The sequence below is a fragment of the Amblyomma mixtum genome, chromosome 4, assembly GCF_055824585.1.
Source record: "Amblyomma mixtum isolate Tamu chromosome 4, ASM5582458v1, whole genome shotgun sequence".
Taxonomy (NCBI): domain Eukaryota; kingdom Metazoa; phylum Arthropoda; class Arachnida; order Ixodida; family Ixodidae; genus Amblyomma; species Amblyomma mixtum.
In genome coordinates, this window is record NC_143015.1 from 74,933,262 (window position 1) to 74,947,102 (window position 13,841).

General features: G+C 47.1%; 1 protein-coding gene across 1 annotated transcript in view; it reads left to right on the forward strand.

The window, feature by feature from the left end:
* Positions 1-13,841, forward strand: part of LOC149347055 (uncharacterized) — a 37,616-nt gene that overhangs the window by 2,930 nt on the left and 20,845 nt on the right. The window contains exon 2 of the mRNA XM_089541476.1: positions 11,398-11,457. Within this exon, the coding sequence (XP_089397602.1) occupies positions 11,398-11,457 (60 nt within the window). The remainder of the gene's footprint in view (positions 1-11,397; positions 11,458-13,841) is intronic.

Here is a 13,841-nt window from a genome sequence, read left to right on the forward strand (position 1 = left end):
GAGAGGCGGCCTCCACCTCGCGCCGTCGCCGTGGGACCCCTAGCCGTCACGCCACGTGACACTGTGACGCCGTCGTGACGATACCATCGCACAGACGCCGGAATGTCCTCGAGCGGCACTCCCGCGCATTTCGAACGCGCGTTCACACTCGGTGTAGGTTAAACGCTCGCTCCACCGGGCAGGCAGACGCGGCTTCCGTGGCAATCCAGGCGCTCACCCAACGCGCGTCTCGGGGTTGGTCGGCGTTCCGCTGTAGCCATGCCGTTGTCTTCCCCCACGACGAAGGCTTCTAGTGGTTGTATTAAAATGACCAAGTATGCAACCAAGGAAAGCCATGTATTACCAAGCCTAGCCACCAATATGCTTCGCATCTGACTAGGCTTAACCTTAGCTAAGCCTCAGCCATAATTTTTTCTTCTGCTTTGTAATCAATTATCACATAATTGAATCATTAACCTCCCATTCATCAGCATCAAGCAATGAAGGAAAAACATTACCTATCCTCCTTGGTTTCGGTGACAGCTGTCTTCCGTCATGTGTGTTCAGTGAGTGTAGTTGGCCAGCAGTGAACTCCAGCGCAACATTTACGCAACACATGGCATTTCAGGACAGCAGCACACTGAGAATAGCACAGCAAATATTCGATATTGGACGGCGAGTATGCCCCTCTATATGCGGCAACGACCCAATAAAGCAAGCAGCGGTACTCAGTACGCAACACGAACGGGTCAAGATAACATCGACTAGCGCCAAGGACTTATTGAAACTTGGCATGGCCGTCGTCTGGCATCCATCGCAATCATCGATGGACTATTCAATCGTTCGTTGAATATTCGTAGAAAGTTATTCCGTCCGTCACTGAAAGCGTCCCCTAGGCATGAAAAGCGCGGTGCATTAGAGAGCAATCAGGTGGCGTTTGTAAATCTTGGCGCGCTGAAGTTAAACATATAAAAACTCTATGTTCATTAATGGAAGTGACGTGTTATGACTCTGCTGATCACGAGCTACAAGTTTTTTATTATAAAATCTGTGCGCAGAAAACAGTAACTAAAATTTAACTAATTAATCCCTGCTAATTTTCCAGCTTGACGTTCCGCCAAAAAAAATATCATGTCCCGTTCTCTCAGACTGTGAGCCCTGCTGGGCTAATCGACGCGTACATCACCCCTGAGGCCTTTTTTAAGGATTAGTGAAACAAATCAGCTAAAAACTATGTATTTTATTATTTATTTATTCATACTGTTAACCCTCTGCATGAGGGTCATTACAGGGAGGGAAACATATACATATACAGACACAAGTTCAATTCTCTTCGCTAAAAAAAACACTCAAATGCACAGAGTTACAGATTTGCACACCAATTTTCCAGGAACGTGTTCAAACCTATCACAAATTTGTCTACATCTGTTTGGTACACAACGTCACTTGGTAGTCCATTCCAACTTTCTACAGAATCGGAAAAAAGGAGTAGCGATAGACATCAGTACGTGTAATAGTAGGTTGTAATACCTTATTGTGATTTTTCCGTGGGCAACGCTTCAGGGGAGTTGTAACATAGTGATGTTTATTAACTTTGACTTTATCATTCATTATCAGAGAAAAAAGTTTCAATTTCTGCTTTGTTCTTCTTATTTCTAGTGATTCTAACTGACACTGTTCTAGCATTGCTGTGACTGAATCAGTGCGGCGGTATTTAGAGCCTATAAAACGTGCTGACATCCTTTGCAATCTGCAGATATCGTTTTAAACCCTTTTAATGAGGACTCCACACTGCACTTGCGTACTCCATGATTCGCCGCACAAACGTTTTGTGCGCAATCAATTTAATTTCTCTAGTCGCCTTCGGCAACTTCCTCCTCAGGAAACACAGCTTCTGGTAGGCTTTTAATTAGATATTTCAATATTGGTGCGCCAGTCAAGATTATTCGTTAGTGTCACTCCCAAGTACTCGAGACACTTTACTTCATCTAAGGAATTTTCACCGATATTGTATCGAAACATCATAACGTTCTGCTTCCTTGTTACTTGCATGTAATTAGATTTTTAGTAGTTTAATTCTATACCCCATTTCAGGCACCACGAGTTTAACGACTGAAGACACCTATTTATGTTCATCTGATCTGCCTGGGAAGCTACAGGAGAGTAAATTAAACAATCATCGGCAAAAAGTTTCATTCTGACCGGCAATTCGACGAAAGCAGAAATATCATTTATATACAATAAAAACAAAAGCGGACCTAAAACGGAGCCCTGTGGCACCCCCGACAAAACTTCACGCCTATTTGATACTGCACTTTCTATTTTGACGACTTGACAGCGGTTACTTAGATAGGCCTGAATCCATAGTACTATATTTTCAGCGATTCCTAATCTGCGCAGTTTAAAAAGAAGCTTATGATGTGGAACTTTATCGAAAGCCTTCGAGAAGTGTACACAGACCACATCTACCTGCTGACGTTCGTCTATAGCCTTGCAAAAGTCGTTCACTGTTTCAATTAACTGCGTCACTGTCGAAAGGCCGGTCCGAAAGCCGGTCCGGCCTTGCTGGAATGGACACAATAGGTCATTTATTTCCAAACAATGAAGGACGTGTTTAGCTATTATGTGTTCAAAAACCTTGCAACATACGGAAGTGAGTGAAACTGGCCTGTCCTTTTTTACAAGAAGTCGGTTACCGCCTTTAAATACCGGAACTACTATTGCGCTGCGCCAGTCACGAGGTAAAGAATGATCCCGCAATGACTTTTCAAATAAAATTTGCAAATAATATGATAACCACTCAGCATACCGTTTAAGGAATTCCGTCGGTATTTCATCGGGACCGCTCGATTTCTTCTGGTCCAAAGACAGCAGCTGCTGACAAATGCTCTCCCTATTGATGCGAATATCGTGCATTGAGTATGGCAACGTGTAAATTGTTGTATGATCACTCTCGATGTCATTGTCATTCCTACTAAATACCGACTAGAAGAAATCATTAAACAGATTTGCAATATTGTTTTTATCAGTCACCTCATCGTCCCCATCCATTACCTCTGTGATTGCGTTCTTTTGCGCTGAAAAATATCGCCAGAACTATTGCGGTGAGCTTGTGAGAAAATTAGTCAGTGTTGTATTGAAGAAAGTTTTTTTCGAATTAAATAACACTGTTTTCAGCTTCTTTTTGATGTTTGAAAGTTCTGTCGGCCTATTGTGTTTGCTTTCGTAGCATTTTCACCTTGCACTTTCACTGAATGATCTCTCTAGTGATCGAAGGATTGAGCTGCTTCGATTTCTTTGAGCGAGTCGGAACAAACCTATCAATGCAATATTTTAGTGTGCCCTTAAAACGTTGCCACAATTCTTCGACACTTTCATCGTGTGATGCAGTTGCAAACTGATTCAACTTTTCTTCTAAGACGTCTAAGATAGACGTATCGTCTGCCCGGCTGTAATCTTTGACCCGTATTTAAACATGCGATTTTTTGCGGACTTGTGTGTTCAACCACACATTTAAACAGATCATCTTGTGGTCAGATAAACCCGGCTCGACAGATATAGTGTGGTCTGCCACTTTAGGGGATAAGAAAACCAAGTCCAACAATGACTGGGACCTTGATGTAACCCTTGTAAAATCCTTTACTATTTGCTTAAGGTTATGAGTAAACATAATTTCCATTACTTTATTCGCACCGCTTATTTCTACATTACCTGTTGACAAAGTTTCCCAATTAATATGTGGCAAATTGAAGTCGCCAGCCATTATCAGTCTGGTGTTCTTATTTATATGAGAGTTAAGGAACAAAAGCAATTCATCCAAAAATTCAGGTGTAAAAGGCGGCCTGTACACAACACCTACTAAATGTATAAGGTTCCCACAAGAAACCTTGCACCACACCATTTCAGAAAGGCTGCAGTTAAGAGCGACTGCAGATACTGTGCTTTTCATAACAATAGCCACCCCCCCCCCCTCCTTTAGAATTTCTATCCCATCTAAAAACATGGTAGCCTGGTGGGAAAATGCTATCGTTACTAATTCCCTCATGTAACCAGGTCTCGGTTATTAACAATAAGTCAGGGTTCTCGAAAATTAGCAAATGTTCTAAATCAGTTGTTTTGTTTGCTACACTGCGGGCGTTTAACAGAATAATTTTGAGCTATATTTGCGAGGGATCGCTGTGATCATCAGAATCTACAGTTGATTTGGTCGGGGATAGCGAACTATGACCAGCAGACTCATCGTTAACTTTGGGTCGTCCTATCTTATCTGGCTAGGTTCGGTACAGACAACGCTCTTGTCGTTCATTATCCCATGCGTAAATGGTGTTGTTAATCTTAAGTTTATCATGTATCAGTTTTACCTTTGTTCCGTTATCTCTTTCTGCTTTACTACCTTCCCCTAGTTTTTTTTCGTACTGCTACTGTTTCCTTCGCATAATCTGGACTTACACTTATCGGGCCGCCTTTCAACTTCCCCCAATTCTTAAATATCAACTCTCTTTCTCTAGAGTCGAAAAAGTGCATAATGAAAGGTCTATGGCTACCAGTTTTTTTCTCGCCTATGTGATGAATTCTGTCTATAGTTTTCGCCTGAACGGCCAATTTTTCATTCAATATCTTCTGAACCACGGCTTCCCTCAGATCAGAATCTGATTCGTCTTTTGCTTCTTTGACACCAAAAACCAGAAGATTATTACTTCTGCTCCTGTTCTCGTGTTCAGTCAACCTATCTGCCCGCTGGCGATCAAGGGTCTCTAAATTTTGCATTCGTTTGTTCAGTTCTTCAATGATATCAAGAAATCCAGTCATCCTATCGCATTTTGCATTAAGTTCGGCCATTTCTGTTCTCAGTTTATCTATTTTAGCATCCGATGTGGCCTGGTTTTCTAGAATTAACTGCAACATTTCAGCAGTCTTTGGCCCCGGGTTTTCCTCAATATCTCCAGAAACCAACAAAGACAATAACATTGACCAAGAGTAACTCAAAACAGCCAACAATCTTTCAGGGCACGGCAGAACTAACAGAATGCGGTTGTCACTCCTAACACTTCTAATATTAGTCAAATAACGAACCTGTAACAGCAGGATTAGAGGCTTAGACATGTTGTAGATTGTCCAGTTGCCGTGCCCTCTGAATGCTCCGGCGTCGCGCAGTTCCTTTTGTAGGCTAACCACTGGTGACGTCACTGTCATCGACGGAAGACGCCCCTTGAACAGGTTATCGCCGATATCGCTGTCGTGATGGGTCGCGTAGAAAAACAGTATTTCATCCGTTCCACAGATGGAAATGTTTGCGGCAACAATCCACGGCAGGAGCTGTAACAGCAGGATTGGAGGCTTAGACATGTTGTCGATTGTCCAGGTGCCATGCCCTATGGGCAAGGAACAGCCCATAGTTTTATGCGAAGCATATCGCTAGAGCTACCACTCACGCCGTCGCCGTGGGACCCCCACGTGACACCGTGACGTCACACCACGTGACATCGGATGAGAGAGCCGGCCTCCACCTCGCGCCGTCGCCGTGGGGCCCCTAGCCGTCACGCCAAGTGACACCGTGACGTCACACCACGTGACATCGGATGAGAGAGCCGGCCTCCACCTCGCGCCGTCGCCGTGGGATCCCTAGCCGTCACACCCGCGCATTCCCGCGCATTTCGAACCCGCGTTCACACTCGGTGTAGGTGAAACGCTCGCTCCACCGGGCAGGCGGACGCGGCTTCCGTGGCAATCCAGGCGCTCACCCAACGCGCGTCACGGGGTTAGTCGGCGTTCCGCTGTAGCCATGCCGTTGTCTTCCCCCACGACGAAGGCTTCTAGTGGTTGTAATAAAATGACCAAGTATTCAACCAAGGAAAGCCATGTATTACCAAGCCTAGCCACTAATATGCTTCGCATTCCCCAGGCTTAGCCAAGCTGAGCCTCAGCAATTTTTTTCTTTGTTTCTTTGTTAGGGGTTAAAAAATTATTTCTTGCAAAGCTAGAGTAAATTCTCTCGCTGTGATGGAAGAGAAAATAGGGTGATGCACGGTTTGCCCTAAAAAAGATAAAAAGTGTCAAGCGGCACTCTCTCTCTCTCTCTAGAGTTTTTCACTAGGGAGGTGAGGTAAACATTTACGCAAACTACAGCACAAGCGACCTGTCATGCATCGCTCGTGTTACCAAACAAAACGATACCTTGCTACGAAAACGATGTCAGGAACAGGGAGGGCCTACGCAAAATGCCTCTGCTTCTGAAGCATGGCGTGTTAGATACAATGAAGACATGTATAAGAGATTACTTCATGTAGTACACAAACAAACTTCTCCAGAAACACAAGTGAGACGAGCAATATTATTATTATTTTGGGCCACAAAACACTCAACGGATCCCTGAAAGGGAAGCGCATATTTTGCGGAGTCAATACAACTCTGTAATCTTTTTTCCCCTGACAATGAAAAAAAAATAACACTTACACGTCGATGAAAATTACTATTGAAAACAAGTGGAATACCTTCTTTTTTTTTGTATTGCCGAGCATGATAACTGGCATCATTCAGAGCGCTACAAAATGACAGGCACAATGCCTTCTTTCTATATTCTACTTCTTAAGTTATTCAACCGGTCTCAATTCATCGCTTCAGTCTGAAATTTGGCCCTATAAACTTCGTCCGTGCATTTCCACAATTCATTTTGTACAAGAAGCGGACGTTTCAAGGTGCGCATGTATATTCATTGGGTTTCGTAATTTCACCTATTCTTCAGGCTGTGGCTTAAACACACCTTCATGTTCATTTCTAACAAAAGAGGTCGCTAGATATCGATTTCCATTGCCTGCGAAAACGAAAGGAGCCTTGTGCGCCAATGTTTGTGTATGAATGCCTGAAGTCCTCGTTCCCATGGCAATAAGCCAACCAGCGTTAATTTTGCACGAAAACGCTCCACAGACAAAGCAGTGTTGTAAAGGAAAGGGAGTTCCTTATTTTGCTGCCTGCATCGCTGATCGAAAAAGTTCGATCGCAGAAGAGCCACGTCTCATTTCTCCTTCGACCGCCTGCCTTCGCACAACGGCATACTGTGATGCCTTCGTTCCCCCCACGCGTCTTGAGTTTATTGTGGAAGGAAGAGCGAGCTCCAGCGTTCCAGTGCCCCATTTCGACAGGCATTTCGACAGACAGCGCCATTTCGATAGGCATCGAAAAGAACGTGGAAACCGCACATCTTTTTAAAAGGATGTCATTCCTCAGACAGATTCTCGGGATGGTGGTGGTGCTCTGCAGTCGGCTAGCCCATGTACAGACAACGACGTGCGTTCAGGGTGTGTGGGATGGACGTGTCTCAGAAGCCACTGAAGTTCACGCATTGTGTCTGGAAAAGCCTGCCATTCAGCAGGCTCTGCCAGCAGTCTTCGAGGAGCCGCACAAAGTTGTGTTCTGGTGCATGAACTGGAGCCGCTATATCGAAGTACTTAAGCAAACATGTCTCCGTTACGTTCCCGTTGTCGCGGCTCTAGGGCGTACTGCCCAAGCCCAGTCTTTTCTGGACGCGGTAAAGTTGCACCTGCGTAAATTCCCTTTCGTAACATGGGTTCTTCTCAACAATTCGGTACCGGAAGGCTGGTTGCAAGGATGGACACCACGGAGTGCACCAAACTGCACAGTGCGCCTGAGCAAACTATTCGATCGTTCGACCTCTACAAGTGATTCTGCTCTGTTGCCGTCAAAACATGTATACTGGTCACGGCTTGGAGGCAAAGGTGTTTCCATAGGCTGCATTTTAAGGACATCAAGCATCGGGGTTGACTACTGTTTTTCTCAAAAGAAGAATACACTAACACACGCGCTTCAAACTCTAAATGCCAGTTTTAAAATAACGCCCGTCGATAGAGAGAAGCTAAGTGTGGCACTTCAAACTGGACAAGTGGACATTATTTCAAACCAAGTTGGCCTTCCTCTACACCTCTGCCCAATTTTCAAAGTCGCAATCATCAAGTTTGGGCGCACAGTCTACTACGTCCAGAAGAGGTGGCGGAGTCACTCGGAATCCCTTGTGACCGCACTATTTTGGGCCTCCCTGCTGGTTCTCTCCATGGGTATCTCAGCAGTCTTCTTCGTGCTGCTGAACTTGCGCCTGGGAAATCATCCTGCCGATGGATTGGGGGAAGTGGCGCTAAGGCTGGTAGCAGCGACCTTCTCCTTTTCTTCTCCTGTGCGTGTCACCCACGAGGGGAGTTCGATTGGCCGTATTGTCTTGGCTTTTTGGATGCTGTCGTGCTTCTCGCTAGCAGCCTACATGCAGAGCTTGCTGACAGCTAGCCTGATGTCCCCACCCACGTGGGAGGCCGACGACACCGCGGAGATGCTGATACCAAAGCTGAAGAAGGGGCGTCTTTTGCCCTGTGCTGAAAGTGGTAGCCTTTTCGATGTTGCCTTGAATATAACTTCCGGGAATTTGAATGACGTCCTTAGTAGCATGGCGTCGGCTGCAGCCCGGCATGCTAAGGACAAGACTCAAACCAGGGACAGTTTTGAGGAGTGCTTGGCTCGCACTAGCCGAGGCACGCACGTGTTCTTGTCCGCAGAGCTGAATGACAAAACGTTCTCTCTGTTTTCTTCAAGCATTGTGCGGAGCAGGAAGCCACTGTTCTCCTTAACCGGAGGATATCCAGTGAGAAATGATTACCCCTGGAAGCGAGAGCTCATTTCTTTGCTGTACAGGATTTTCGAAACCGGCTGGGACATTCGTCGTGACGATGCTCACATCTGGAATTTGACTGATGCCGGAAAGCGTAGCGATGAACCTCTTAATATTCGAAGCTTTCTCGTTGTGTACTACGCGGGATGCTTGGTGACGGGAGCCGTACTTTTTCTCGAATGTCTCACCAAGTATTTCAGTTCCAAGCGGGGAGACTAAATGCAGAGGTAAATTAGCCTCGACTCGCGCCGTTTGGTTTGCGCAAGAACAAAAGATCTTAAAACGGGCGTAACAACGGCTCAAAGAAAAAAGACAGGGTTTGTTCTCCACTATCCCCCTCTCTTACGCCTTCTTAACACACATCACCGGCTCTTGTTGCCCTCGCTCTCAGGGCGGTGTGGTTTGGTGCCGCTGAGTAGGTAGTGATAGAATATTGAAAGGTCTTTCACAAACGCTTAATCTTGTTCAAATGTTTATTTATGGCACCGCGTCCACCAGCCTTAAACGGATCTCCGGTGACGGACACGCGTCTGTTTATTTATTTATTTATTTATTTATTTATTTATTTATTTCTACCTCAAAGGCGCGCCAGGGGGCATTATTTTAAGCCGATCTACGACCCATGTGTCATGTTCTGCTCCATAATTCTCCAGGATGGCCGCCTTTTTTCACGGGGGTGTGTGCATGGAAGAAGATGGGTAGCACCTGCAACCGCACGGAGAGCGCACGGGGCAAGACCTTAGCCCAGACTGTTCAAGTTAGCACCTGCTATTTCCAGCTCTGCCAGGCCGCCTTCGTCGAGTTTCCCATAACAATAAAGCCCATTTGAGTAAATGTGTATTCTTTGTCACGTTATGCCAGTCACGGCACTGCGGAAGAGATTCACTCGTTAGAGACGCCGGTCGGTGGGTTGGCCAGGAGTAGAATACGAATTCCGTTTTGCAGGGAAGTTCAAATAGTGAAGGGTTGAAGATATATACTGCCAATGGGTAAAACGCGGCGGTCTTGCTCACTCCGTGGAGAAACCCCGAGAGCGCTAGAGAAAGAGTCGTCTTCTTCCCTCATGACGCGCAGAGTAGCCCGCTTCCTCCGCTTTACCATTGTTTGACCTGGGGTGGTATTCTTCCGGTGTCGCCTTTTGCGACATGTCGCCTTCGCTCTTCGCTGATTGGCTCGAGCCGCGGTGACGGCGGCGTGACGACACGGATCCGCCTTCCTGCTACGTCATCGTGACGTCGCCCTTATTTACTACGCTTAGTGGAACAACGGAATGCGCTGAAGCGATTCGCGCGGGCGACGGGCTACGAAATTGATACTATACGCCATGGATCCCACTCTCCTTGCCTGGTTTTTGAGTTGCGACGAAGAGTGGCGTGTCCACGGACATCGCGACCAGTTTGCCTTGGCTGACGAATCTTGTCGGCGGCATTACCGGCTGTCGAACAGCACAACACTGTGGCTACCGTCTGCTGAGCCGGACTGCCACTCGCCATGCGAACTTACTTTGCACCGCCGTAAACAGACGACGAAGCAGACGTTGCCCGCTGCGACGAGATGGCCTTGGCAGGGCTTGCGCTCGCGTCTACATGACCCTTCAAGGGGTTTTAATGCACGTTAGTGCAACGAAACAGTGTCTGAATGAGCCAAAGAGGATTTAAAGCAATGTGACGACTTTTACAAACATACCACTCAACATTAGAGAGTTTTAGTATTGCGGGTTTTGCGTAATTGCGTGCATAGTGGAATAGCGGGTGCAGAGTGCGCATGCGCAGAACGCTAATGGGGAAAACAGCGTTAGCCTACGAACGCAATCTTCAAAGTTAGCGTTGCGGCAGTTGCGGCTTTGCGCCCACTGCGTGAAATCATGGCGGTGTCCTTCCATGCGAAAACCGTCCGCTTCAGCCAATTCTGCGATTCTGGTCGGCATGTTTAACGGCAACTACTGGCTTTTATATATGGCGTGCTCGGTGCCGCGTTCAGTGCTTTCCTCGGGGTGCCTAAGGCGGCCGAGTTGATCCTCCTTTTCTGCAAGGAGCAAAATTTGATCCTCGCTAGCACCCGGAACGCCCACGTGGCAGAACGTCTGCTAAGTGACTTTTCCATCAAATCGACAAAAAATTACGTGCCTCTCACCGGCCATCTCAAAGAACAGGAAAAGGACGTCTGCTTTGGAGCCATTACGGTGGCCAACCAGGAGACTTCTGAATCACTTCAACCTAGCGTGCAGTCGAGGAATGGCATTCTACTTGATATCCTCAAGTTCGGCAACTCAAACAAGGCCCGGCTGACCTTTGCCGGCACAGGGAAGCCTAGGTTCGTCCATTACAACTCTGAGATCGTCTCAGTGCAGCCGTATTTGCGCACCATTCCGGCCAGCAGCCTGTGTGTAAGTGCCGGCCATCGGGCGGACTCCTGCCCCAAACCAACGCAAGATAAGCATGGCCTGTGTGGACAGCAGGCACCCATACAAGAGGGGGTACGGGCCCCTGACGAGTGTATGCCCAAAACTGCTGATTATGGTGGTGGCCATGCCACGAACTCGCGGGCCTGCATTGCAAAGTATCGGCAAACAAGCCGGCCGCCGCAAACGGCGGGAAATCCAGCGTGATGGCTAGGCAGCCACGTCACCCCGGCAGCTTCAGCAGCGCAGCTTCAACGCATTGCGGCGACATCACCGGCTCAAAGCGGCAGACGCCTACTAGCGGGAATGACGTCAAGAGCGGACAAGTGCCCCTACGCCCCCGCAGGGCGGCCAGGAAAAGCAGGTCCGCTCCCAAGACAAGAACGCCGTCGAAAATGGCGAACAGGTGAGTGACTCGTGCAGAGTTGCCTCCTCCTCCTACCCCATCTCCCCTCCCCCTCGCTCGGCGGCTGCCGCTGAGCTCCACAACCTTGCAGCTTCTCTCCGGGCAGAAAACGAGATGCTACAAGCCAAAATTGAAGCCCCCTCCCCCTAGTACCCCGGACGCGGTGGCTATGGAAAGCGAGACGGCGGCGGCGCCGGCTCTGGAACCTTCCCTTGCCGAACTCGAAGCCCGTCTTAATGCCAAATTTGACACCCTGTTCGACGCAGCGATCGAACGCCGCATCGCTCGAGTCGTGGAGGCTATCGCGTCTATGATCGCTCAACACGTCTCGACTAACCCCTTGCCTTTCTCGCAGAGCCGGGCCCCTTAATGCCGTATCTAGTCGACCCTCCAGATTGTCCCGCCGAGTAAGTGATCTCGACGATGACGCAGACAGCTCCCCATTCTAGGTGCTGAGCTTCAGCCCCTCGTATCTGGCTCGGGGGCAGCCTCACTTCCACCTCTCACCTCTATATCTGAGAATGGCGGGACACCAATGGTGTCCCGCCATTCTGAGCGTCATCAGCGAATCATCAGAGAATCATCAGGCAATGTCATCAGAGAATCGCAAATTACTCAGGTATTCTCCATTAACTCTTATCTCCAACTCTTCCCATTTCAGGCCCCGGAATACCTCCTCTAAGCAGCCAGTGAAGAGAATTGGGGAGATTGTGTCTGCCTGCCTGACACCTTTCCGTATTGGAGTTTTATTGCTGAGTTTATAGAGAACTACAGTAGCTGTGCCATCATTATAAATATCTTCCAATATTTTCACATAACACTCTTCCACACGCCGATTCCGCAATGCCTGCATCACAGCTGAGGTTTTCACTGAGTCAAATGCTTTCTCGTAATAAGTGAAGGCTATATATATTGGTTGGTTGTATTCTGCACATTTCTCTATCACCTGATTGATAGTGTGAATGTCGTGTATTGTCGAGTATCTTTACAAAAGCCTGCCTGATCATTTGCTCTACTGAAGTCCAAGGTTGTCCTGACTATCAGCGATTACCTTTGTAAATACCTTGTAGGCAACGGACACTAAGCTGATCGGTCTGTAATTCTTCAAGTCCTTGACGTCTCCTTTCTTATGAATTAAGATAATGTTGGCATTCCTCCAAGCATCTGGTACTCTCGAGGTCATAAGGCATTGCGTATATATGGTGGCTAAATTTTGTAGCACAATCTGTCCTCCGTTCTTCAACAAATTTGATGTTACCTGATCCTCCCCAGCTGCTTTCCCCCTTTGCATTGCTCCCAAGGCTTTCTTTACTTCCTCCTTCGTTACTGGCGAGATGTCCCATTGCTGTACTCGACTGCCCCCCAGAGTAACTTGATGATTACATTCGCTACTGTGTAGTCTTGGGTATAACTCTTCGGCTAATTTAACTATCTTATCCATATTGTTAATGACATTACCCTGTTTATCTTTTAGCGCATACATCTGGTTTTTACCTATGCCCAGTTTTCTCCTCAATGATTTTAGGCTGCCTCCGTTCTTTAGAGCATGCTCGATTTTCTCCATGTTAAACTTTCTTATGTCGGCTGCCCTGCGCTTATTTATAAACTTCGATAGCTCTGCTAGTTCCATCCTGTCTGTGGAGTTAGACGTCCTCATGCTTTGGCGTTTCTTAATCAGATCTTTAGTCTCCTGAGATAGCTCGCTGGTATCCTGTCGAACCCTCCTACCGCGTACTTCTGCGGCGCACTCTGTAACGATAGCTGTGAGATTACCATTCATTGTTTCAACACTACGGTCGTCTTCTTCAGTTAAAGCGGAAAATCTGTTCTGCGGCGACATTCTGAATTCCTCTACCTTCCTTCTTAATACTAACTCATTAATAGCCTTTCGCTTCACTAGTTTCCACCGTTACCTCTCAAAACCAAGCTAATACGAGACCTCACCAATCTGTGGTCGCTACAACGGACCTTACTGAGGACCTCCACATCCTCTATGATGTCAGGGTGAGCACGCAGTATGAAGTCTGTTTTATTTTTAGTCTAACCATTGGGGCTGTTCCACGTCCACATCGTGTTTCCTTGTTTGATGTAGAAGGTATTCATAATCCGTAAATTATTTCTATCTCCACTATCTAACTCCACTAATTAATCCGTAAATTATTTCTGTCTCCACTATCTAACTCCACTAATAACTGTCCCGTACTATTCCTAGAACCTTAGCCACGGTCACCAACCGCCTAGTCTCCAGCCCGCTTTTTACCCATCTTCGCATTAAAGTCTCCCATCAGTACAGCGTACTGTGATTTTACTTTGGTCATCGCCGGTTCCACGTCTCCATAGATGATTTCAACTATCTGGTCATCATGGCTTCATGTAGGCGTAGG